Here is a 25,198-nt window from a genome sequence, read left to right as displayed (position 1 = left end):
AATTCCGTATTTCCTTCACGGCAAAAAGGGGCTTTTTTCCATATTCTTCATGGAGGGAAGAGGAGACCGGGTAAATGTGATTTTCTACAAATCCGGGGGATCTTCAAGGCTGTCGATCAATTCTTCTCTTCAACTTCTCCTTCGGGTAAATATTGACTACCCTAAAAGTGCAATAGTCAGATCAGAATCAGCTTGATGCTTCAGGCTGAGCAGGTCTCCCCAATGCTCATTCAGGTCAGACATGATTCAAACAATGGCTACGATCAATCCGAGCCAATACTTGCTGGATTGCAACCTTGGAAAGACCTTTTGCTTAAAAAGGGGGCGTTGCCGCCTCAATGATATCTATAAGATCTGAAAATGCATATGTATACACAAGACTGGCGCTTTTAAGGGGTATCAGAGATTTTATAACGTCATGTTGCTCCGTGGTCGGACCAGAGCTGAGTGTTGAGAGTGGTGAGGTACCACTGTTCCAGCCAAATCCAGACCAAGAGGTCGATAGGCAGGAAGCAGCGCTCCCATGGGTGTGATGACTTTGTGGACGCAAATTCCATAGAAATCAACGGATCGGCTGAAAGTTGAGCGGTAGGCTTCATATTAGTGAGATACCACTCAGCCAGTCTTCCGAGCCTTCATCTCTGCAATGTATTTCCCAGTCTTGGAGATAGGCACGACGTGGATGGTGACAAGCTCATCCACAACCTCGACCTTACCGCCAGAGAGAATCTGCAATAAAGGCAGCTTCTTGCCAGCTTTGATCAAACCACCAGAGACAGTCTGCATGAAGCATTCAACACCTTCGACGGTGTACTCCTTCTTCTTGTCCCAAGGAAGGGGGAAGATGTAACTCAGGTGGTCCTCGATTGCGTTCATCTCAGAAAATGCCTTGACAAAGTCTGACTGGGCATCCATGGGGTAAAGGAAAACGACCGGGAACTCGATTGTGCTCTCGGGTGAAAGGGGATCAGGGACAAGGCGGATCCCGGCATCTTCTATATCAGGAGGTTGAGCGGTTTTGCGAGTTCTGATCTGACGGGCGCGCAGAGCTGCGCTGAGAACCATATTCTGCTTGCGCACCCTTTCTTCTTCGGCCTTCTTCCTCGCGGCAGCACGCTCTAATAGGGCCTTGCGCTCGGCAATCTTTTTGGCAGATTCTAGAAGAGCTTTACTTTCTGGGTCAATTGCCAATCCTCGGGCTGCAGCATCTTCAGCCTCGGCCACTTTGTCCAACTTGAGGAGTGCCAAGGAGGAGCGATAGAAGGCCTTCACGTTTTTGGGGTTTAACTTGAGGGTGGCAGCGCAGTCGAGGGTACAAGAACGGTAGTTTCCTGCAAATGAAATATATTAGCCAATGTGCTATGCAGCCAAGAGGATAAGACATGCCTAGTTCCAAGTTGCACAATGCCCGGTTGATATACGACGCCTCCTCCAACTTGCGCAACAGCGCCGCCTCTTCCTCGGGGTCTTCGGGCGCTTCCCACTTATCCTCCTTGGCATTAATAACAGTAAGAGCCTTTGTGTAGAACTCTTTAGCATCAATCCACTTGAGTCCCTGCACAGCTTCATTGCCTTGTCCTTTGTAGCTATTCGCAACCTCGCCCCTGGTACCCTCGTTCTGCAGAGCCTGAAGGGCATCCAATAGTACGTTTTCACCCTCTATTAACCAATATATATTAGTCGAATCGAACAGCCATGTCCAAGGAATGGTCGCACGTACTCTCGTCACCCGCTTTCTCAATATCGGTCATGAACAGAGGCGTCTTATTCATCATTGCCATCAACTCCTCTGACGAATGCGACTGAATGGCTGCAATAGCCGGCGGAAGTTCTGGTGCATTGGGATCGGTATTGCGCGCCTTCAGTGCTTCCTCGTTGATCGGGAAGGGAGTTTCGTTTGTAGCGAAGGCGTCAAACCCGGGCACGGGTACGCCCTGGGTAACCTCAGGAGGCGCCTTGTTGAGGTTGAGCGACTCATCAAAGTCATCTGGAAGTTCTTCGACGCGCGACATCTTGAGCGTTGGTCACAAGAAAATGTTGCGCTTAATTTGGTGATCGTCCAATGCTTAGAAACTATGCCCGCGATGCAAACAGTGCAAACAGGAGGGGTTTGATCAGCCCTAAGCCCTATTACCGGATTAGTCGGACTGGAATGAGATGCAAGAATATAAAACTTGCGAAGAAGAAGAAAACCAAAAAATTATAGGAAGATTTTGGGTTTACAATCAGGATATTCCATGATGCACTGGGTGTTTCTAGGTCGATGACCGCACGTGGAGAGGGCCTGAGGCCGCCATTCTTCATACTCTATCAATCTATCAATTTGCTGCTGTTGGGTTATATTTCACGATCTATATACTTGATTCACTATTGGCTGGTTCTATCGGAGTTTTCTCATAGCAGGGAACAAGGCATATACCACACCGTTTGATGCATGAGGAACTAGTATACTAGGCAAGGACTACAACCCAGGCAGTGTCGGACACCTACTATACAGGCCTGATCTTGTGTACTAATCCCCGCAACCGACAGCCTGCAGAAAGTTAAAGCAACCCTCCTTATTCCGGCGACAAACCTCCGCACCTCGGAGGCCATGTCATCGGTGAAACCCCGACCAAAACAAACCCCGCATCAATCGGGTTGAAGACCGAACCGATTCAGGCCGTATAAGTCCTAGGTGCTAGGTTACGAGAATAATCTGATCTACCCCAGATATTTTCATGTAATAACATACACCACATCACCATGGCCAAAAACTTCAACATCCTCATCCTACCCGGCGATGGCATCGGCCCTGAGATCATGGCCGAAGCCGTGAAGGTCCTCAAGTTCTTTGAGACTCCCCAGCGCAAGTTCGAACTGCGCCAGGAGTTGATTGGAGGTTGCAGCATTGACGCTCATGGCAAGTCTGTGACTGAAGAAGTCAAGCAGGCAGCTCTGGACTCAGATGCAGTGCTCTTCGCCGCAGTTGGGGGCCCGAAATGGGACAATCAACGTCGTGGTCTTGATGGGCCCGAAGGAGGACTACTCCAAGTCCGAAAGGCTATGGATATCTATGCAAACTTACGCCCGTGCTCTTCCACCTCGCCAAGTGCCTCTATCGCCAAGGAGTTCAGCCCGTTCAAGCAGGAAGTTATTGAAGGTGTTGATTTTGTTGTCGTGCGGGAGAACTGCGGAGGTGCCTATTTTGGCCGCAAGGTCGAAGAAGAAACATACGGTGGGTTGCACTGAGATTCTATTGTCATTGAATAGCTAACTTTTCTTCTACCACAGCAATGGATGAATGGGGTTACTCCGAAGCCGAGATCCAGCGAATCACTCGTCTATCCGCCGAAGTAGCACTGCGACACAATCCCCCTTGGCCTGTGATCTCACTAGACAAGGCGAATGTACTAGCTTCTTCGCGACTCTGGCGCCGGGTAGTGGAAAAGACTATGGCGGCCGAATACCCGCAAGTGAAATTGGTGCACCAGCTTGCCGACTCCGCGTCATTGATTCTGGCAACGAACCCGCGATCCCTGAATGGCGTTATCCTGGCCGACAACACCTTCGGCGACATGATCTCTGATCAAGCTGGGTCGATTGTGGGTACGCTGGGTGTGTTGCCAAGTGCCAGTCTCAACGGTCTGCCTGGTGATAAGACACTGAAGACACGACCTTACGGGCTGTACGAGCCTACACATGGATCTGCTCCGACGTAAGTGCTAGAAATATGATAAGAAAGCTATTCTGACTTTGTTATAGTATTGCGGGACAAAACATTGCCAACCCGGTTGCAATGATCCTCTGCGTCGCGCTTATGTTCCGATACTCTTTGAGCATGGAAGATGAGGCTCAACGTGTGGAGGATGCGGTGCGTAAAGTGCTAGATTCAGGGATTCGGACGCCTGACCTTGGGGGCAAGGCTGGGACTAAAGAAATGGGCGATGCGATTATGTCTGCACTATAGTATAACATGTGGGAATGACTATCCATGATTGCTCGGTCAAACAAAGTCCAAGCATGTCTCAAACTGGTTGATCAATGAATGCATCTAACATCTAACTCTGATAAAGAGAGAAGCTGACCAAAGGCAATGTTTGTTAGAGAACTGGGGTTGAAAGGAAATTAGATAGCACTTCCCATGATTCCATAATGCTTAGGTATAATTAGATTGGCATGTTCCTGAATATCTCTTCTCTTCTTATTCCTCTCCATGTCTAATACCATCACTTCCACACCCCCACAGAGTCCGCTCCAAGACGAGTCTCCCGCAAGAAACGGAGCACTCAACATGTCACCCCCAACGCCTACCACCCCATTGACACCACCGATGGCACCCCACCATCCAAGCCAGCATCAAAACACACCAGGATCCTGCGCTTTACGCCTCGAAAACCTGGAACAACAAACCTCCACCGCAAAAAGCGAGCTGATGGCATCCATCGCGGCAGACATCTGCGCAACATTCATAAGCATCGCAAAGTACTCCGAGGAAGGCGCACTCCAAGCGCGGCACACCGACGTGATCGACAAGGTGATTCAGACGATTCGCGACACCGATGTGAAGCAGCGACGCTTGCTGGATCGACAGGTGCAGCGACTGCGCAAGGAGAGGAAGTGGATCCGGAAGAAGTATTCGCGGCTGGCTGTGCAGGCGGATGGGCTGGGTCGCGCCTACCAGACGAAGATGCGGAAATTGAGAATCTCGCTACAAGAGGCGCAGGGGGAGGTGGTGCGTCTACGAATTGAGCGGGATATGTTGCGAGATTGCTTGAAGAAGTACGATATTGAGGACAGTTATTCGAATGACAACAATGCCGATGGGGAGTGTGAGGTTGACACGGGGGAGGATGTTGATGGAGAATATGAGAGTGCAGAAGAAACTGTCAAGGGGGCAGATCTTTGATACCTTTCAGATGTCTCTCAAGGCGTCTCTGGGATGTCTCTCGGAGATTATTTGTCCGTTTGAGCTTGCATGCGAAACCGTTTTTTCATTTCCTTTTTGGCCCTGGGGTTTAGGGGGAGAAGAGATCTGCCTCCCATTTCGAAAAATGACGCCACGGCGAAGAGAAGCATATTCATTCTGAGACTTAGCTTCGTCAATTCCCCCACATGACAAGCAGACAGAATCGAGAAGCAAGTTCTATCAAAAAAGACTCCCATTTCAACTGCGTTTGAAAATACCACAGTAATGGATGTAAGATCGGATTTGCCTATCAATATTAGTGTCATATCTCAAGATCGGCTTCTGAGTTCCGAGGGTTGAATCGGCATTTGATGGCATCTGGAATGTGATTCCATATCCTCCAGGGCTTGTTCCGGTTGAATATAAGACAAAAATCACTGGAAATGGGAATCTCGACCATCAGAACCGAGAGAACCAAACGTCGGAACTTGCAAATCGAAATCACAGCCGATCATGAGCAAGTCAACGGTCGTCCAAATCCTACCTCGGCATCTTCAATAGGCGCACCCTGATTCGGCCCGCGGATCCACCGACTTCCATGTGGAAAGTCCGGGGGGCTCTTTTTTCTGTTCGTTTCTCCTTCTTTTCGGTTCTTTTTCTCTTTTCTCTCCCTGATCCAAATCCCTTTACTTAAACTTCTTCGAATCACCTCGAAGACGACGTTGAGTTTGTCCAATTTTTTCCCGATAAACATACCCCGGACCGCGTTATCGGCCGATACCGAGAATGAGCACCCACGACTATGACGCCGTCCGCAAGGACATCGCCGATATCCTGCAGAAGCCCGGCTATGATGATGGCAGCGCAGGACCCGTCTTCGTGCGGCTAGCATGGTAAGTAAATGTGATCAAGCCTCATCGTTTCCCGGTCGGGGACCTCGGCTCAACGGGGACGATAAGCCTCGCAATCTTACTGACAATGATTTCAAACAGGCACTCATCTGGCACGTACGATGTTGAATCCGATACCGGCGGTTCAAACGGAGCCGGCATGCGGTACGAAGCAGAGGGTGGTGATCCCGCCAACGCTGGTCTGCAGCACGGACGGGCATTCCTAGAGCCGATTAAAGAGAAGCACCCCTGGATCACATACTCGGATCTCTGGACGTTGGCCGGAGTAGTGGCGATAAAGGAGCTGGGCGGACCGGATATCCCCTGGCAAGGCGGACGAACAGATTTGATAAACGATACCAAGCTGCCTCCACGAGGACGTCTGCCAGACGGAGCCCAAGGTGCCGACCACCTCCGGTTCATCTTCTACCGCATGGGTTTCAACGACCAGGAGATTGTAGCGCTGACGGGCGGACACAACCTGGGCCGATGCCACGGCGACCGCAGTGGATTCGAGGGCCCGTGGGTTACGAACCCGACCCGATTCTCAAACTCTTTCTTCAAATTGCTGCTCCAGCTTGACTGGCAACCTCGCAAGGTGGCGTCGGGTAATACCCAGTTTGTGTATGTGGACCCCGATGCGGATGAGGACGAGGAGCCGTTGATGATGCTGCCCACTGATATGGCGCTCACGACGGATCCTGCATTTGCCCCGTGGGTTAAGCGGTACGCCGAGGATAAGGAGTTGTTCTTTGATCACTTCTCCAAGGTGTTTGCCAAGTTGATTGAACTTGGCATCCGGCGTGATGCTAAGGGTGCCGTGACCAACACTGACGGCACTCTCGGTGGGTATGTGTCAGCACCGAAGAAGAGCAACACTGCCACAGGCCCGCCCAGGGCGCGTCTGTAGGGTTTTCTTTTTCGGCTTTGTTTTTGGCTTGTTTTGATCAATTCCCCACTGCGTTGGTTGATCCGGGACTGCAGACTGCAGGATTCGGATGTGTAAATAGATCCTAGATCATAGAATGTGATGAAGATAACTGATGGATGCCTGTTGATATGTATCGTCGTAGTATCTTCGTAGTAGAATTATAAAGATGAAATAGAAAGAAGAGAGAAAGGGGGATGTCGAAGTCTGGGGTAAGATTGCGGGGAAGCCCGCACGGCTACATCTGAATAATACTACATATACATACTGGTATGGACGTATACGATGTACACTTGTTATTATGTAGCAAAGAAGTACTTATGTCTGTAAAAGGGCACTAGAAAGGTACCAAGTGTGTAATATCTCGTGTTATACAGACTCGGGCCTCGGGTATATCAAATGAGAGCCCGCTGATTGGCAGATGCCGTGTTGACTAGTATCAACGGTGTATATTAGGAAATATAAAAGAACAAAAGAGTACAATAAGTCACATAAATCACATAAATCAAGGCAAATCTGCATCATCTGCATCACTGTCACCAGGCTTCCATGTTGGATCGGTGTTCTTCTTCCTCGAATTCCTCAATCCTGGTCTTCTTGATACCTTCGGCCTCTCCTCTCCCTGTTTCTTCTGTTCTTCCTTTTCTCTTTGCTGTTTATATTGTTCCTCTTTAGTCCATCTTGAGTCTTTCTCCCGTACTTCACCTTCATTTTGTTGTTTTTTCTTTGGATCGAGCTCTTTTTGTTTGTTCCGCTCCTCTCTTCTTTTTCGATCGTGGTCCTGTTTCTTTTGCATCTTCTCTAGGTCGAGTTCGTCCTCTTCTTCCTCGTCTTCTACATCACTAAATCTCTGGCTTGAGTTGAATTCACCTGCACGTAGGGCCTGCTTCTCCCTTGGACTCAGGGCCTGCTTCGAAATAGCGTAGTTTGTCATCGCCGACCTCTTGAGCTCATTACCGTGAGTAATGCGGAAATGTCGATTTCGAAGCTCAGGAATAGTCTCCGCATCTGGCATGCTAATATCTGACGACCCAGTGCCCCTGCGATTGCCCAGCTGGGGTGACATAGGCAGATCAGGGAAGTCCAAAGCTCCTTCCTCACTAGGTAGACCCGAAGGCCACATGTCAGGATGTTGAAGCCAGCGTGGACTCTGCATCATTGACTGGAATATATGGTTCTTGGGGTCCACATTTATTATGCCTTGACCATTGCTCGATAGGTCATGAAGGCCGGTCATGTCCATGAACGAGGACAACTCGAACTCCGGAGCTGTGGTGATGGACCAAAGGCCCGGATCAAGGAGTGATTGGTCAATGACCAGTGGATCAAGAAGCGCCGAATCAATGTGACCGAGTGGCAGAGCGGATATGGCAGTCTCTTCAGAGGCTGGGTTGGGGGATACTTTCGCTGTTGCCCAGCCGGGATTAAAATTGCTGAAGCGCTCACCATTGTATGAAAGTATACGAGGCCATGACTCCCGCTGCGGTGGAGGATCCGATCGCTCCCAAGGGATGTGTTCTTCGAAAACGCTCTTGTTCTCGCTCACGCAATTGGCCATCTCTATCAACGTGTTGTTGGCCTTGTGCAAAAGCTCGATGGTGGGATTCATGATTCGCTCGTAGAAAAGGAGCGGAATGGCATAATGGTTGACCCATTCAGTGGGCACTTTTTCGTCAGGCTGAAATGCTGGGATTCCACCGATGAGAACCCCAGAGTTGACTTGGCTGTCGTACATCATAATATTCCCATTATCTTTCTCGCCTCGTTTCGTATCTGTCCAGAATAAACGAGCATGCGATTCGTTGTTATAGATTCCACCAATCCAACGATAGTGTGCAACCTGTGGTTTGTCTTCATAGTCTATGTAATTGAATCTGAGATTCTCTGTGTGATTTCGGATTCGAGTCTTGATATCAGAGGTTACCACAAGACGCAGAGGGAGTTGACCGATCTTTCGTTCTCCAGTAACTCCCGTCGGATCACCACACTTATCACACTTGAAGGACTTGCGTGGGTAGAAACATCGCTCGATCAACTCTTGCAACTCTACTCCTTTTTCATCGCCAGTTTGGTAGCCAGGTAGAATGCAGGACCCTTGGTGGGAGTTGTAGAATGGCATTGCACACTGGCATTTGCAAGGGGTCACTCGCTCCACGTGGAAATAGCGGAATTGAGCGAAGCTTCTCGTGGCCACTGACCATACCGCCCAAGGAGGAATCGGTTGTCCCATTTTCAAGCCGGTTGAGCCATCGGAAAACATACGGAGCCACTCGTCACGCACAAATATAGAAGTTTTATCGTCGAAGGTCTCCCAACTCGCCATTGTCACTTCGATGAATGCTTTTTCGATATCTTTGAACTCAGCTGCTCGATTGTTTGCACGATCTATCTTGGTACAGCCAGCATCGAGTAGCATTCCCGCTACAATAACAGCATCTGTTGCACAGGACATTGAATCCCAGATAGGGCCGCGGCCCCGGACCGGAAATATAGTGCCATTCGGATCCCAATCGAAGGTCAATGGGGACAACTTGACACTCGCCGTGGTGGGGAATGACCCAAGTTTCATCGTGAGCATATCCTTATAAGAATAGGCGGTCCCGTGGCGAATAGGTTTTCCAGTAGACGGAATGCTGGGATCACGGTCCAAATCTGCATACACGATCTGCATCACAGTTCGTTCCACGGCGTCCGTAATCGCTTGCGTGTCAAGCGGGCTGGAAGCTTTCGGGACAATGGGGCTCAATTGGTGCCTTCCAATGGGGGTCACTTTATCGGAAGGTACTAGAGCAGGCGTCCAGGTGAAAGTTGTGATTTCATCAGCAGCAAAGACAGGCTCTTGGTATGCCGAAGTGGGGTAATGAAAGTGATCTCTGTAAGCAGGAGCACCGGGTGAAATCTGTCTTGCGCGCTTGCTACGGGGTTCCTCGTTGTCCTCTGCACTCCGTTTTTGACCTGGTGCAGGGCCCGTTATCTTCTGACTCGGCGTTTCGGTCAATAAATAGGCCGGTGTAATCTCGACTCCTGGGTTCATGTGTTGCAACAAGTTCATACGAAGGATTTCCTCCTGTTGCACAGCGAGTGTTGACGCTGGAGATGGTGGAGGTGGTGTGTGTAAGCTGTCGGCGGAGTACATAAACTGTTGAATAAGATAGTCGGGCATATCCGGTGGCGCATCCTGAGGGCGTATGTATGCATTCAAGATAACTGTGTTCACATCCGGAAGAGAATTGTACCACCTACTGAATGGCTTTGGGCGCGGATCGAGGTCGTATCTCAAGAGTCGTGGCCCAGTATCTCGGTTAACATCGAGCATATCTGCCCAAGTCTTCGGACGATGGCGTTCTTGCATGTAGTAGATGAGCTTGAACAAAAACATATGTTGAAGCTTGACATTTGACTTCTTTCTCATTGTCATGGGAGTCTTAGTCGGTTCCTCATAGTGGATTCCCCAGAAGTAATGCTTCATCAACACTTGCACCTGCGGGGCCTTCAAGGAACGACTGGAGCCATGTGCAACAGATGAAAACTTGGTATTGAAATGTGACCAGTCGTCGGGTGGGTTAGGAAGGCGTGTAAAGTCGTAAAGTGGTAAGGGTGGAGGCGGCTGTTCGAGTTCCTGCGGCCTCAATGGGAAATCGGAAAAGAGAGGAATCTCGAGCGGGGAGAAATTACTCATCTCGACAATCTGAAAGTGAAGAATCAAGGTCTGAAAAGTATACCACGACGGGCTCAATCGAGAGCAATATCCTGATATTGGGGTGTCCTATATTGGTCTGAGGAACCTGGAAACTATCAACTAGAAGCCAAAACGAGGAAAACCAAGTGCTTTAATGGACAACGAGGAACATCCATTGTCCAATGTGCCGGCTTGAATGCCATCTTTACTAACGAAAGAAATAGAGTGCCATATTGTAGACGGTAAGCATGAGATGAAAGAACACACCGAGCCCCTCCCCGAATCGAAGACCCATGGTAACATCCTCTTTCTTGATGAACAAAGCACTTAGATTCTAGGCAAGAGTTAGCGCCAGGGCAGGATGAGAGTGGGGAATTCTATATTTGTCACATTAGCACATAGCGTCTTGGTCGAGGTCAATCAAAGAAACTAGTAAAAATAGAAAGTAATACTATCAATAGCAGTGGGGTTATGGGGTTCTCTTAACAAACCAAAGAACTTAACTTATCAAATCGAAGATCCTATAGATTGGGGTTCCAGATCCAGTGCAGGTAACGGATGTGATGTTGTGGCCATGTTGCTCTCTTGTTTGGCCTTGAGTAAGCCTCACTGGGTCTAGAAATAACCATCAAAGTGCAGAAGTGATTAGTATCAAGCTAGAGATCTCGAAATTCTTAAAGCAAGTGAATCGGAGCTTCTGGCATCGTCCGCCACGAATAAAGATATGAGCTAAAGAATGTATGGGCCTGCGAGTAGCCAATCCATAGACTTAAGAAACGCGAAATAAAAACTTAAATCAAAGAGAAGACAGTGCCACAAAGTAAATCAATGTATGAACTTCATGAAGGATTACTCGAAGCACAAAGAGACACTTTGACAGTGGCTGATCACTCCAGGAATCGGGTTCGTCACAGTTTCATGTCGAGGAAAACAAAGCCGTCTGGTCAGGGCTGCAGGTAAAATACGTGTAAATAACATGGCAGATTACCCGAATGTAACACTGAAATTAACAGTCATGTGACTACACATGATCTACATTACGCACTAGCCATTTTGGGCCTAGTCCCGAACAAGCGAGCCCTCGTCCAAATCGGGTTAGTGCTCCAATTACCCGATCCCACAAGCAAAGTCACTCAGTTGGACTTCCTCTCTCCATCCCTCTGTCGACAACCCATCGCGATCCTCGCCCATCGCCCATCATGTGTACGTGACGACCCCTCCTTTCAGTCCGAGAGCATTATATGATATACAACCACGAAATTGCCAAAAAAAGAAATGCTGGAAACGACTGCAGAGAAAGCAGTTCTCTAAATTGAATGTTGGCTAACATAACGGTTTCTCGATAACAGCGCTCGTGACCGGCGATAAGACGAACTTCCAGTTCATCTTGCGTCTGCTCAACACCAATGTTGACGGCAAGCAGAAGATCATGTACGCGCTGACCCAGATCAAGGGTGTCGGTCGCCGTTACTCCAACCTGGTCTGCAAGAAGGCCGATGTCGACCTCACCAAGCGGTACGTTCGCCACAACCCCTATCGAATATTCAATCATTCCCATGCATCTGTTATTGGAGGAAAAACTCGAAAGAGACAATGGAACAGTCTGGACCGGAATCGACCTGCGGACTAGAAAGAGGGGGAATATCGCACAACAAACAAATTTTCTACTAGACCAGCGAAGCTGACAAAACGCCTTCTATATAGTGCTGGTGAGCTCACCACCGAAGAGCTCGAGCGCATCGTGACCATCCTCCAGACCCCTACCCAGTACAAGATCCCTTCGTGGTTCCTCAACAGACAGCGCGACATCACCGATGGCAAGGACACCCAGGTTGTTTCCAACGGTCTCGACTCCAAGCTCCGTGAGGATCTCGAGCGCCTCAAGAAGATCCGCTCCCACCGTGGTCTGCGTCACTACTGGGGCCTCCGTGTCCGTGGTCAACACACCAAGACCACTGGCCGCCGCGGTCGCACCGTCGGTGTCAGCAAGAAGAAGGGCTAAATCATTCTGTTCGCTTTTTTGCCGGGGGTTCTTGGAGGGATTCCGTTATTTCCGGTGTGTTTCTATGGACACTCGTGGGACCTTTTCCCCGCTGTCAAAAAATTGAAAATGAACTATACCAATGAAATGAACCGATCTTTCCAATACGTATGCTTTGCTTTTGGCCCTGGGTTTGATGGGTCATACGTTGTGGAACAATTTGCCAACTCCATGATCCTGGCTCAATCCTCGGCCCTCGTAGGGTAGAATATCTTGCAAGCCTCCGTGGTATAATTCGAAGAATACCTTGCTGTGGGGGTAGAATGTCCTAGACCGTCGGTGTGCCTGAGCCATAGATCAACAACTATGGGGTTCTGGGGTTATACATGCACTCATGCATCATCCATGTCTACACTACATGTTTATTACTCAATGTTTGAGTCTATCCAAAATTTATTGAATTCAAAGTTGCCTAGTTATATACCAAACAAAAGCCAGATCGGTAGGAAAACATAGTATGCGGCCTTCTGAATTTCCCAGAGGGTTAGGTGTCAAATTGTACGCAAATAGCCAGTGGCAAGATCAATAACACGTAGTGTAATGATAAGTTCATCAACGCATTGTATCATATAGCAACTCGGTTGAGTGTTTAGAACCACTCACCACCGAGCCAGCGGTTGAAGAAATCGATACTAGCCTCAGGCTGGTCCATGGGAACCATGTGGCCAGCACCGAAGATACGCATGAAGGTGAAGTTGCCGTGGGACTTGATCTGACCGATCTTCTTGCCAACGTGCTCGTTCTGTACAATCTCGAGGTCCTCAAGCTTGGCGGCAGCGAACTCCTTCTGGCCAGGCCACTCAAGAGCCTCGGACCAGGCCTTGTTGCCAAGCCAGTTGCAGATGAAGTCAGCATCACCAGCGTAGATCAGGACAGGGATCTGCTCAAGGAGACCGGGCACGAGGCGGTGGTAAGGCTTGAACCAATCGCCGTTGAAGAGGAAGTTACGGTTGATGTCGAAGTTGCATGAGTCGTAGCCATCGACCTCAGCACCGACGGCCTCACGCACGCTCTCCTGACCGAGGTACTCGCTGACGTAGCCCATACCCTTGTAGCACAGGTTGCTCTCGTCCTCACACTTGCCGCGAATATCGTAAACATTCTGGCCGGTGCGCTGGTAGGGACCAAGCATGGCGTTGTTGCAGTAGATGGAGGCCGGGACACAAACCCAGGGGCTCTCGCTGTTGTAGCAGGACTGAATCATGCTTTGGCAGCGGGCCAGGGAGTTATCCATAGACTGGCAGGTGCTCTCATCCAGAACAGCGGGGTAGCCACCCTCGCCGCATGCCATAGGGCGGTAGTACTCGTACTGAGTAAGACCGTCGGTGAGACCGTTACCAATGAGAACAGACTTGAGGTTGATGTTACGCTTCTTGTGGGAGAGAATCTCCGAAGCCATGACAGGAATATAGTGGCCAGCGTAAGATTCGCCAGCAATGTGGAAGTCCTGTACAGCGTACTCGGGGAATTGCTTGAAGAACAATGTGAGGAGGGCATAGACGTCCTTGCCAGCAGCAACAGTGTCACTGACAGAGGAGCCACTGTAGGAGTAGCCGACATTGATGGGCTGGTCCAGGAAGATCACAGAGGCATTGTTGTTCCACGAGAAATCATTGTAAATAGGCTTGATATCAGCACCGATAGAGCTGGGTCCAAGTTCCAAGAAAAGTCCGGTGAGGGACGAGCAGCCGGGACCGCCGTTCAGCCACAGGATAACGGGGTCGTTCTTGGGGTCATTGCGAGACTCGAAGAACCCTTTCGGAGGTTAGATAAACTTTAGATGATGAATGGAGGCTTTCCGAACTTACAGTAGAACAAGTGCTTGTCGTTCTCGTTGTCATCCAGGTAACCACTGTACTGCTTCACACCGGGGTCGATACCGAGAGCGCTGGGGTCAACCTTCTTGGCACGGAGGCTGTAGTCCTCCAGCTTGCCCTCAACCTCACGCTCCTTGACGCCCTCGGCATTAGAGACCCAGATGTCTTGGACTTCAGCGCCACTGACATGGTAATCCCAGTGCGAGTCAGGGCGGCGGGTGTGCTTCTTGGGCAGGGAAAGCAAGGGAGCGCTCTCCATGGACTCGGGGAAGTAGTTAGACACTTCCTCCCAGAGCTGACGAGCCTCACCAGAAAGAGACTTGAACTGGTCCTGGAGTTGCTGCAGGGGCTTGAGTGCATCCGCACCCTGTTGGGCTACGTTCTCCGCATACTCCCTGTGAGCTCCGAGGACCTGCTGGAAGGGCGGAGCAGCGGCCGAAGCAGCTCCCACCAAGAGAGTGGCGGACAGAACTCTCATTGTGTACTGTGTTTGGATTTCACGGCAAGAATGATGGTAATGAGCTGGTGATGATGAACGGGTACCTTGGGGTCTGGAGTTAGGCACCTCTTATCAGTAACCGTTGGGAGAATGGCTCTCAAAATGAGCCAAAGGAAGTTGATCACTTACACTTTGAAGATACCACAAGATGATTGATAATTGAGACAAAGTTGAAGGGTTGGAAGAAGCAAGACGGTGATGCCTTGGGGCTTGTGAGATGAGGAGAAGCAGGTCCCTTGGCCGATGACGCCGGGGACAGTCGATAAGACGAGAGGGCTGGGCCAATCAGATGACCCCAGGAAGCTGCCCGACCCCATGACCCGGATGAGTCAGCATGAGTCACGGGATTCCAAGGTTACGAGGGGCACGAGCTTATCGACTAAGCCTTTTTGGGTAAATTGCCTGACGCAAATCAACTTTTGATACTTCGGACTCAGTCTACATATATCCTTCGATCTTGACGGTGTCATCCACTTGGAAATAGTCTTCAAAAACATATCTTGAATCTTACTCTGAAGCAACCAGCCCTCAGCGGCTTTCACACCCAAAATGCCTATCAACCAACCCTCCAACCAGATCAAATTCACCAATGTATCGGTGGTCCGACTAAAGAAGGGTACACTTCTGTCTTATCTATGTTCCTTGGACGTTTCTAACCTTTTATCCCAATCCAGGCAAGAAGCGCTTTGAACTCGCCTGTTACAAGAACAAACTGCTGGAATACCGATCCGGCGCCGAAAAAGATCTCGACAATGTCCTCCAAGTCCCAACCGTGTTCCTCTCCGTCTCCAAAGCACAAACCGCCCCAACAGCAGAGCTAGCAAAGGCCTTCGGGACCGGTACCCCACGAGAGGAAATCCTCCAAGAGATCCTCCGTAAAGGCGAAGTGCAAGTCGGCGAGCGTGAGCGCAAAGACATCCTCGAGCGAGTGGAGAAGGAAGTGCTGGATATCGTGTCAGGTCGACTAGTCGACCCCTCAACCAAGCGCGTGTACACCTCTGGAATGATCCACAAAGCGTTGGATCAATTAACCTCGGCCAGCGGACAACAACAGGCACATGCGAGCGGGGAGGTGAATGGAGATGGCGAAGAGAAACCCTCTCAGCCGAAGAAGCCGCTCTGGACGGGAGTTTCGGCGAACCGCTCGGCGAAGAGTCAAGCGTTGGATGCCATGAAGGCTCTCATTGCCTGGCAGCCGATCCCCGTTATGCGAGCCCGCATGCGTCTTCGTGTGACGTGTCCAGTGTCCCTGCTGAAGCAGTCTGTCAAGGCTGCCCCAGGTGCAGCATCGAATAAGGAGAAGGAAGCCCCATCTGGTGGATCAAAGAACAACAAGAAAGGGAATAAGGGATCGAAGAAATCCAAGAAGGACGATTCAGATATTGAGGCTGGTCAGTCTGATGTGGAAGCACCCAAAGCCCCGGGCACCGTCAAGGACAAAATCATGGCGTTCATCGAATCGGTTGAATCGCAAGAAGTCATTGGCGGGGATGAATGGGAAATTGTTGGGTTTGCTGAACCCGGTGCGTTTAAGGGATTGAATGAGTTGGTGAGCAATGAGACCCGCGGACGAGGCCGGGTTGAGGTTCTGGACATGTCGGTCACACATGAGGATTGAATTATGACGTTTGATTTCTCTAAGGCTTTACTGTACATGATACGATATGACTGATGACAAAAAGTAAAAAGAACCTTGAAATATACTGGATTTGATATGCCATCTCATTATGCCGCAGTAAGGGGAATACAATGCCGATGACCAAAGTCTATTCTCACGGAAAAAGCAAAGATGAAGAAATGACAGTCGAACAATGGAGACATACTGCGGGGAAGGAACACATACTGCAGCTGCCAGCAGCTCGTAAAAAAAGCCACTCAACGTAGGAGAGTATCTTTGCAAAAAGAAAGAAAAGGGCCAGGATCCCAAGTATGATAGCTCAAAGTATAATCAACAGCCCTGAAGCGTATCATTGACTCGCAACAAGAAGTTAAGTAACAATATCATACAAGAAGACGTCTAGGATATAGACAAAGGAGAGTAGGAACCCCAACACCGTGAGAATTGCTTATTCCCAACAAAAAGAAAAAAGCAATAACTGATCATCGCAACGCTTGAGCCAATCAGACATCCCCAGGTACGCCGATCTTGTCACATCCAGTCACCAGTAAAACCACATTCTTGCCCGGGCCAAATTCTCTAGCGAGATCCAGTGTCTTGGCTACTGCATGACTCGAGTCAAGACCGGGCAAAATGCCCTCGTGGTGCTGAAGGATTCTAAACCCATCCAGGGCAACCGCGTCCGTAGCAGTTGAGATTTCAATCCGGCCAGAGTCCTTCCAATGGGCGACCTCGGGGCCCACAGTAGACAAGTTCATGTCAGGTGAAATGGAATGCGAGTCAAGTATTTGGCCATCGTCGTTTTGGAGTAGGAGAGTGCGGGCACCTTGTAGTACTCCAAGCCCTCCATCTGTCAGGGCAGCTGCCTTCGCGGCTTCCACACCAATCAAACGAATAGATGAGTCATGGAGGAACGGTCTGAAGAGACCGATTGCACCGCTACCACTGCCGACGGCGGTGACGAGGGCATCTGGGTGACAGCCTGCTGCCTCGTGCATTTGGGCTGCAACCTCCTCGCCTAGAAGGGCTTGGAACGTGCGAGCCAGAGTCGGCAGGGGACTAGGCCCCACCGGGCTACCCATGAGGTAGTATGCAGATTCGTGATTGCAGACCGCATACCGCAGGGCTTCTGTGATGGCCGCGCGTAGACTACCCATGCCGGAGGGGGTGCGGGCCGTCAGGACCTTAGCACCGAGCGATTTCATCTCGAGCACGTCCTCCTCCTGGGCACTAGCGTCATCTGCACCAATGACAACCACACAGCGTAATCCCAGGCGTGCGCACATTGCAGCAGTGAATTTGCCATGCTTGGCCGAGGCACAATCTGTGACGATCTCAGAGCGGCCCATCCGGCGAGCTAGCAGGATCTGGCCAATGATGTTGCGGGTTTTGTGACTACCATATTCATTTTTGTCCTCACGCTTCAGCCAGATAGTAGCACCTCCTGCCAAATTGGTCAACTTCCCAGCCATGTGCAGTGGTGTGGCATGAGCACGTTGAAACGTGGCATATTCTTCCCAGAACGAAGGGTCTGAGACAGTGGCCTCGAAGAATGATGTCAGCTCGTATAGGAATCCCATTATGGATTCAGGAGCAAACCGGCCCCCATAGAAGCCATAGCCATCAAAGGTGATCTGCGGGGCCCGCAGAGTGCCATCTGACTGCAGGATGGGGGTATACGCTGTGATTGTGTTCAATCTCGACGTGGAGGTAGACTTGGCAGGTGTATCGGGGAGGGTGGATGTGGTTCCGGTGACAGTTGATACTGTCGTTGCTCTAGTTTCGCCATCTGAGGCATTTGTCGACTCGGTTTGTGTGCTACTATCACAACTCGAAGGGGAAACCGAACGGGACCTGGACTGTACACTGCTAACCCCTTCCGGGCAGGGATTAGCAATTCGTGCTTGAGCAATTGTTCTGCCAGCAGGTCTCAAGCGAATGAGATCTTCCACATTGTCCGTGCCATGTGTTGCGGGAGCAGTGGGTTCAGCTGATTTGGAAGAGGAAAAGCAAAGAAAACGGCGCAGAGAGCAAAGCATGTTGTGCTTTACCCTTCGGATAAAAGTAGAAGTTGGATTGATGTTTTAGTAAGTGACTGACAAATAGTTAATCATAAAGCCATAAAAAATAAAGAGAATGGATTTGAGGTTCGACTATTCTGATCATGCAGATAGAAGTTAGGGCACGGTACAGTGGGCGAAAGGTGCATTAAGTATGCATCTAGATATAGTGTGAACGTTCCTCCCTTATGTCGACCTTTCAGCTCGTCAGGCGAATGAAACGGAAAGTTCGATCTCGGATTGCCTTTCTTGGCCAACTAGGTTATCTGACTGGCTCTTCTACTTCTTTCACTTATGAGTGGAGTACATATGGCCCGTATTGTGACGTTACGTAGTGGAGCGGTAAAAAATTATGAACAAATATAGCCGAGTGCCAATGTCATCGAATCTATTCAGATGGAGTATATAGTGGAAGATTTGTCCCATTCCTGTACATCATAGAACTATGTAGGCTCGGAGAAAAGGTATCCATATAGTTCTGGTTCCCCGAGGTAAACAGCTTCCTATTTGATTGCTTTGTCTGAAAGATTGCTATGAAGAACTTAGCAACCAGGTTAAATACTCTGTGCATACAGGGTACCGAGCACTTCAATCATCATTCCAAATAAGCAAAATCCTTCTATGTGCAATGAACCGCGGCAGTGCCAGCAGTGTGACTCAAGCCCAGCGCCAATGATGTGATCAAGCCCGATCTAGTATGATCAGATTCCACATCTTAATCGAGGCGTGCAACTCTACAGGGGTGTAGCTCTTTTGGCACGAAAGATCAATGAAATTAGGGCTCCCAGGCAGAATCTCATATATGCTGTGTTACAACATCCGCACTCCCAGAATAGTCTTGTCGCTGTTTCACAAAGTGAGCCTTATCTCAGGTCAAATCTAAATCCACAGCGTGATTCATCCCAGATCCCGCTCCACGTGTTACCGTTTCTCGGTCCTACATTCAAATGACTCGGTTCATACAATGATCCTTAATCTCAAAAATGAGACATTTTACATTCTATGGAGTACAGGGCTATGATCTAAGAGACAAAGGCAAAATTTGACTACACTTGCGCCCGGACCTGTCCCCGGACATATGTCTTTTCCCCATCGATGAGATGCTCCTATGCCCTCAATTGGCATATGGATCAGATTCATTCAAGGATCTCTTTCAGCCACATCTTCCATTCAACAACACATCCTTTTGGAAATCTTTCAAAACCAAGCATTCAACTTTTCAGCTAGGACTTCGGAAATTATTGGGAAATTTGCTACTCTCAATAAAAATGGAATCCACTAGCTAGTAGCTTTATCGTTGGCATATTGCTTTTTATTCTATGTGATCCGATCCTCGCCATCACAGCATGCCGAGCTTACGCTTATGCATTGATATCGATAATCTACCAAACTGAACTGATTCCCCTAGATTCCTGTACTCTACATTGCTCGATCGACCTAGGGCGAAGCTGATCATGTGATACACTTAATAGGAGGAACTTCAACCAATGAGTACTCCGTCAAAGAATTTTTCTTCCTTTTTCTTCTTTTTTGCTTTCTTCTGTTGTATTATTTTATAGAGAGCCATTGGAACTAGCCAAAATTAAGGTTATAGAATCTATGGTCGGAATGTGGATTAGAATGTGGATACAGGGATACTTGGGACGAATACTTCTGGTACAAACTCGAATTTGGCACAAGATTCACTACATAGCATAATGTATTAATGCAAGTCACCTTACTACATGTAGGTACTAGAAGACACTGCATCGAAACCATGGACTCAAGGCTCAGTATGGACAACATGCTTCATTAATACATATCAAGGCCTCTGCATCTACATTTTAGAGTGGGAAACATGGCGAGGGGAGCGAAAGCATTTAAGCATTTAAGCATATATCATACAGGAGCCAATTCTCAAAATTTCCGGGACTATCACAGTGGATCCTATCACGAAGAAAATCCGCAGTCGTATTGCCACTTTACACCAAGGGGCAAAGCTGATACTCAAAGGCTGATCATTAATTTGAGCGTCAAAAGCTATACGTCAGTCAAGCGTCAAAGAAACCTTTCTAGCCGTTGCTCTCCAAATTCAGGATCTCGATGAGCGTTTGATACTGCCGGTCAAGAGGATTACGATCGCCTGCACCCGCTCTTAGACTAATGTGTTCTTGGTCCACTTGTTTATCACTTTGACTACTTCATTCGAGAACGTCATATCCGCGAAATGAGTATGTCCGTTAAAAAGGAGAAAGGATAGGGCGCTCATTGGAAGTCTGTTATTCTAGAATATATCGACTCCTAAGGCCCTGTTATATCATTTTCTGTTGTGGAGCAGAAGAGTCAAGACATTTAACAAGTATATCTATGAAAACGAGTATGTCCGCTGTCCGCTGAGAGTACATCCGCTGTCTGTGAAAATGAGAATATCCGCAAAAACTATCCGCAGACTATATAACTAGGGTAGTGATAACTATGACCCTGAACAATTAGTCTCCGCCTTCCTAATCGGTTGCAATACCGAATTCTGCCATAATTTTTGATACTGTAGATTTTTCTGCCATATATTCTGCTCACTTCTGGTTTACATAGTAAAAAGACATGCATTTTAATCAGAAAAAATTGTATATTCTACCTAATTCCTATATGACTTAGCCCCTCGATGATAAATCAGTTAATGTTGAAGCAGTTGATGATAAAGCAGTTCAAACTTCATATGATAAAAGTGACTTAATTTTACTAGGAGTTTACATAGAAGTTGCAGGACCAGGTATGTAAGACGGCTATCTACTGTCTTGTACTTTTGTATGGGGAGTTTGACACGAAAGCGGTGTCTAAAATTAGAAAGCGGCAGTAGGAATTAGGTAAGCACTATCCAAATTAGGAAGGCGGCGACTGAATTTTCAGGCAGGAGGGGGGTCATATCAACACCCATAATATTCTATCACCTCACCTACTTCATTCGACAATCTCCACGAAAACGAATATCACGAAAACGAGCGTGTCCGTGAGCGAGCATGCCTATGAAAACGAAAATATCCGCGGTAACTGCGTAACCGCGTACGCCAACCCCCAGACTATATAATATGCCCTTGGTCTACTTCTCTACCACCTCACCTCGACAATGTCCGCGAAAACAAACATCACGAAAACGAATATATTCGCGAGAAAAAGCGTGTCTGTGAAAACGAATATATCTGCGGTAACTTCGTAACCGCGTACGCCAACCCCCAGACTATATAATATACTCTTTGTCTACATCTCTTATCACTTCACCTGCTTCTTTGAAAACGTCCGCGAAAACGAGCATGTCTGCGAAATAATGAGCATATCCGCCAGAACGAGTGTGTCCGCGAAAACGAATATATCCCCGGCAAGTCGACTACACTGCAGCGTATCTCAACGCAATCATCGACAACCGCATCGTCTTTATGAGACAGCCGACAGGATTTGAAAGAAACAATCCAGACCAGGAAAAGGAGGTATGCCTCCTCCTATAAGCTATGTACGGACTTCGACAAGCAGGATACCTCTGGTACGGAACCATCGCAGAAGCATTGAAGAAGATGGGATTCGAACCACTGATCGATGAACCATGTAACTGCGTGCGCCAATCCGTAGACTATATAATATACTCTTGGTCTACTTCTCTATTACTTCACCTGCTTCATTCGAAAACGTCCACCAAAACGAGCGTGTCCACCAAAACGAGCGTGTCCGCTAAAACGAGCATGTCCGCTAAAACTAGGGTGTCCGTCAAGTGTCCGCCAAGTGTCCGCCAAAACGAATATATCCGAGGTAACTGCGTAACGGCGCACACCAACCTGCAGACTATAAAATATGTTCTCAGTCTACTTCTCTACCACTTCACCTGTTTTATTCGAAAACGTCCGCGGAAACGAGTATGTTCCCGAGAACGAGCATACGCAATGAACATGTCCGCGAAAACGAGCATGTCTGCGAGAACGAGTATATTCACAGGAACGAATATGTCCGCGAAACAATGAACATGTCCACGAACACGAACATTTCCGCGAAAAGTGGTGCCATGAAGCTATCCCATTTCGTGGGTATGGCACTGCGCTAGATGACTGCGTAACCGCCTACGCCAACTGAAGGATTCTTGGTCTGCTTCTCAGTTACCTCACCTACTTCATTCGACAACGTCCGCGAAAACGAAAACGAGCACTGTCCGTGAAAGAAAGCATATCCGTGAAAGGGAGCATATCCGTGAAAACGAGCATGTTTGCAAAAGCAAGCAAATTCGCGAAAAAGTGGCTCCCGGAAGTTCATCACCATTGTATTTCGCGGATATCACCCCGCGCTAAAAATTATGGACCGAGCAATCCTAGCCAGAGCAGGAAAGCATCCTGGAAACATTTCACACCTATCTCATGGGTCGGAGAGAGAGACGGGCGAGCAACTGGTAGACTCACTGGATCCTTTGTTCAAAGAAGTTGCTTTCTATGGGTATTGAGTACTACAACAACGACCATCGCTGCCTCGGTATGCCCTGTCTCATTGTCGGAACGTGTGCAATGATGCTGGAGTACGCGCAAGCTCGTCCAGCAACGTGGAGGATGATACTTTGGAAATGCAAATACCGATGTCGGGATTGAATGAACAGAATGAGCAAGATGGTTCTGCTTTTCATCGAGGCATCTCTAACAACACGGTCTTTATGACGCTTAGATTCAAAATCTTGTCCCAGATTATGCAAGTTTCAACCATGACGTCCTTGATCTTCCTAATAAACTCACACAAGAGTAGAAGCCAATTCGCAAACTTGGAAACATTGTCTGTTTTCAGCGACGTAGATATCGAAGTCTCTGAATGGATCCCCCCGCCACCCCGATCCAGGTCTGGGTGACCCGCGGTCGACCTGTATAGGGCAACGAATAGGGCATTGTGTATTACTCTTATTACTCTCTAAGTATTTCTCATTCTTGGCGTATATAGTATACAGGATTGATCTGGAATCCACAAACTGTATGTCCAAATTCAAGAATATAAGGCAACAGTGTAGTGGTATTGTCGAGTTCCTCACTGTCCCTATAGATGGAGGACAATTTTGATTGGGTGCAATCGGAATAGCATCACAAGTCTAACTACTTGACAACGCACAAGCGTCATCCACCATACCCACTGAAACCCCATGAAAACTCAGCCGATACGAATCATGACCAGAATAGAGCGATGTGCAATCTTGGCGCGGGGGAAAAGCTTGGCTCTAGGCGGGGTTGGAAGATTCTTCTCGAACAACTGCACGATCTAAGATCTAGAGCGATCTATCTCGATCGTGCGTTGTACCTTTTTGACTTTAATTGATTTACGAGAGTTATAGTTCAAAAAAGCATAGAAATTGAGTTCTAGTAAGGTTATCTCCAGCAGCGTTAAAATTTTCTCTAGACCATCTATGAGAGACATTCGCGACGTGTATATCGTGATAAGAGAGCAATGGCTCGCGAAGACAGGGGTGGGTTAAACCAACCAAAGCAAAACCGACAGATCCCACCGAAAAAGGGAAAAAAAAATCAAAAAATCAAACAGCCAAAATCCGTAACGGGTATACGCTTAGATGCAAATGCATGACAGGTGAAAAGGAAAGACAGTCGCTGACCGACAGTCCTCGGCATCTAGTGAGGAGTGACTCGGTCGACGATGGGGTTCAGGGATGGAGATGCCCGATCGGCAAAGCCAAAAAAGGTCGGGTAAATAAGAGACATCAAGTCTTGAGGAATGGAAGGGATGATTCAAAAGGAACAATCTCCTGGATGTGAAGAAAGTAGGGCGATATTCAGGCGCAGACCTGGATAGCGATCAGGGCACGGGCGAGATCCTCTGGGGCAAAAGGGAGGTCCTTCCGGGCGGACATGACGCACGGGGTCATGGCAGGCGAGATAGCCCGGACGAGAGGTGATGAATAGCGGACGGACTCCTTGAGGAAGAACTTGGGCTCTCTGACATCCTCTGGGATCTCGTAGATGGAGCCCTCGTTGGTGAGGGTCATCATTGAGCCATTGTAGCTGGAGGAGTTGACGATGGTGGAGGACTGGGAGCCGGAGTTGGGGGCGCGTGGCGAAGATTCTGCAGGGACCTCAGGAAGGGCGTCAACTATGAAATGGAAGTTAGGATTAATTTTTTCAATAGGGCTGAGTGATTTCGATTATGGCTGGGGATGCATACCTGGATCGACATTGTCCGGGGACACCGAAAAGTCAGTATCGGAAGGGCCGGAGTAGCCGTCGGACACTTCAAAAGTGGTGCAAGGCGAGACCGAGTCGTCGAATGAACGAGTCCGTTCGACCATTGCACCCTGGAAGGACCAAGCGGCTAGGCTCTTCTGGTGGGCACGATCAAAAGGACCACGGAATTTCGACGGGGGACACTCGTGTCGTCTATAGTATTCGACCTTGGGCTTTCCATCATTTTTGGATCTGGAGCGGAACACCCGCTTGACCTTCTCGCGGAAGTTCATATTGGAAGAAAAAAAGAATTGGGAACTGGATATTCAAGATTTCAAATTCAAGAAGTTCAGAGATCAATGCGGGCGGTTCCTAAGGAAAATGCCTCAGAGGTGCATACCACTCCCGGATTGGGAACGGACGCGGTGGGTGTGCAAGCACGAATAGCGGGGGTTGTGTGATAGAAACAGTTTAACCATTCTATGAAGATATAGAGACAGGGAAAGGGAAAGTAAAGCAAAGGGAAAAAAAAGGAAAGTGAAAGAGGGGAGAGAGAGGGAAATGCGGGAATTATAGTCGCAGGCTTATCTTTGCCGTTGCATCCACGTTCATGT

General features: G+C 48.7%; 11 protein-coding genes across 11 annotated transcripts; 5 read left to right on the top strand and 6 right to left on the bottom strand.

Moving 5' to 3' along the window:
- Positions 1-416: 416 nt before the first annotated feature.
- On the bottom strand, positions 417-599 carry N7518_010403 (uncharacterized protein; the record flags this gene model as incomplete). The annotated part of the gene is made up of 1 exon (XM_057191329.1): positions 417-599. The coding sequence occupies one exon, from the start codon at positions 597-599 to the stop codon at positions 417-419; it is 183 nt and encodes a 60-aa protein (XP_057037465.1).
- Positions 600-615: 16 nt separating this feature from the next.
- On the bottom strand, positions 616-2,012 carry N7518_010402 (HSP70/90 family co-chaperone CNS1; the record flags this gene model as incomplete). The annotated part of the gene is made up of 3 exons (XM_057191328.1): positions 616-1,331; positions 1,387-1,659; positions 1,721-2,012. 3 exons carry the CDS (start codon positions 2,010-2,012, stop codon positions 616-618), a joined length of 1,281 nt encoding a protein of 426 aa, XP_057037464.1.
- A 733-nt stretch (positions 2,013-2,745) lies between these two features.
- On the top strand, positions 2,746-3,949 carry N7518_010401 (3-isopropylmalate dehydrogenase; the record flags this gene model as incomplete). Its single annotated transcript, XM_057191327.1, has 3 exons — positions 2,746-3,217; positions 3,274-3,697; positions 3,745-3,949. The coding sequence occupies 3 exons, from the start codon at positions 2,746-2,748 to the stop codon at positions 3,947-3,949; spliced, it is 1,101 nt and encodes a 366-aa protein (XP_057037463.1).
- Positions 3,950-4,195: 246 nt separating this feature from the next.
- On the top strand, positions 4,196-4,888 carry N7518_010400 (uncharacterized protein; the record flags this gene model as incomplete). Its single annotated transcript, XM_057191326.1, has 1 exon — positions 4,196-4,888. The coding sequence occupies one exon, from the start codon at positions 4,196-4,198 to the stop codon at positions 4,886-4,888; it is 693 nt and encodes a 230-aa protein (XP_057037462.1).
- A 786-nt stretch (positions 4,889-5,674) lies between these two features.
- Positions 5,675-6,688, top strand: N7518_010399 (peroxidase; the record flags this gene model as incomplete). Its single annotated transcript, XM_057191325.1, has 2 exons — positions 5,675-5,781; positions 5,881-6,688. The coding sequence occupies 2 exons, from the start codon at positions 5,675-5,677 to the stop codon at positions 6,686-6,688; spliced, it is 915 nt and encodes a 304-aa protein (XP_057037461.1).
- A 523-nt stretch (positions 6,689-7,211) lies between these two features.
- On the bottom strand, positions 7,212-10,385 carry N7518_010398 (uncharacterized protein; the record flags this gene model as incomplete). The annotated part of the gene is made up of 1 exon (XM_057191324.1): positions 7,212-10,385. One exon carries the CDS (start codon positions 10,383-10,385, stop codon positions 7,212-7,214), a length of 3,174 nt encoding a protein of 1,057 aa, XP_057037460.1.
- Positions 10,386-11,434: 1,049 nt separating this feature from the next.
- N7518_010397 (40S ribosomal uS13 domain-containing protein) lies at positions 11,435-12,533 on the top strand (the record flags this gene model as incomplete). Its single annotated transcript, XM_057191323.1, has 3 exons — positions 11,435-11,588; positions 11,735-11,900; positions 12,090-12,533. Coding segments are annotated over 3 exons (618 nt in total), but the record flags the coding sequence as incomplete, so codon positions are not given.
- Positions 12,534-13,015: 482 nt separating this feature from the next.
- cp3 (carboxypeptidase C PRC1) lies at positions 13,016-14,721 on the bottom strand (the record flags this gene model as incomplete). Its single annotated transcript, XM_057191322.1, has 2 exons — positions 13,016-14,181; positions 14,235-14,721. The coding sequence occupies 2 exons, from the start codon at positions 14,719-14,721 to the stop codon at positions 13,016-13,018; spliced, it is 1,653 nt and encodes a 550-aa protein (XP_057037458.1).
- Positions 14,722-15,291: 570 nt separating this feature from the next.
- Positions 15,292-16,360, top strand: N7518_010395 (guanine nucleotide exchange factor SDO1; the record flags this gene model as incomplete). Its single annotated transcript, XM_057191321.1, has 2 exons — positions 15,292-15,358; positions 15,417-16,360. 2 exons carry the CDS (start codon positions 15,292-15,294, stop codon positions 16,358-16,360), a joined length of 1,011 nt encoding a protein of 336 aa, XP_057037457.1.
- A 503-nt stretch (positions 16,361-16,863) lies between these two features.
- N7518_010394 (tryptophan synthase) lies at positions 16,864-18,399 on the bottom strand (the record flags this gene model as incomplete). Its single annotated transcript, XM_057191320.1, has 1 exon — positions 16,864-18,399. The coding sequence occupies one exon, from the start codon at positions 18,397-18,399 to the stop codon at positions 16,864-16,866; it is 1,536 nt and encodes a 511-aa protein (XP_057037456.1).
- A 5,797-nt stretch (positions 18,400-24,196) lies between these two features.
- N7518_010393 (uncharacterized protein) lies at positions 24,197-24,877 on the bottom strand (the record flags this gene model as incomplete). The annotated part of the gene is made up of 2 exons (XM_057191319.1): positions 24,197-24,513; positions 24,586-24,877. 2 exons carry the CDS (start codon positions 24,875-24,877, stop codon positions 24,197-24,199), a joined length of 609 nt encoding a protein of 202 aa, XP_057037455.1.
- Positions 24,878-25,198: the final 321 nt, after the last annotated feature.

The sequence above is a fragment of the Penicillium psychrosexuale genome (genome assembly GCF_028828465.1).
Source record: "Penicillium psychrosexuale strain IBT 29551 chromosome Unknown utg000006l, whole genome shotgun sequence".
Classification (NCBI taxonomy): Eukaryota; Fungi; Ascomycota; class Eurotiomycetes; order Eurotiales; family Aspergillaceae; genus Penicillium; species Penicillium psychrosexuale.
Note: the sequence above shows the minus strand (reverse complement) of the source record. Positions and strands in the feature narration are given on the sequence as shown.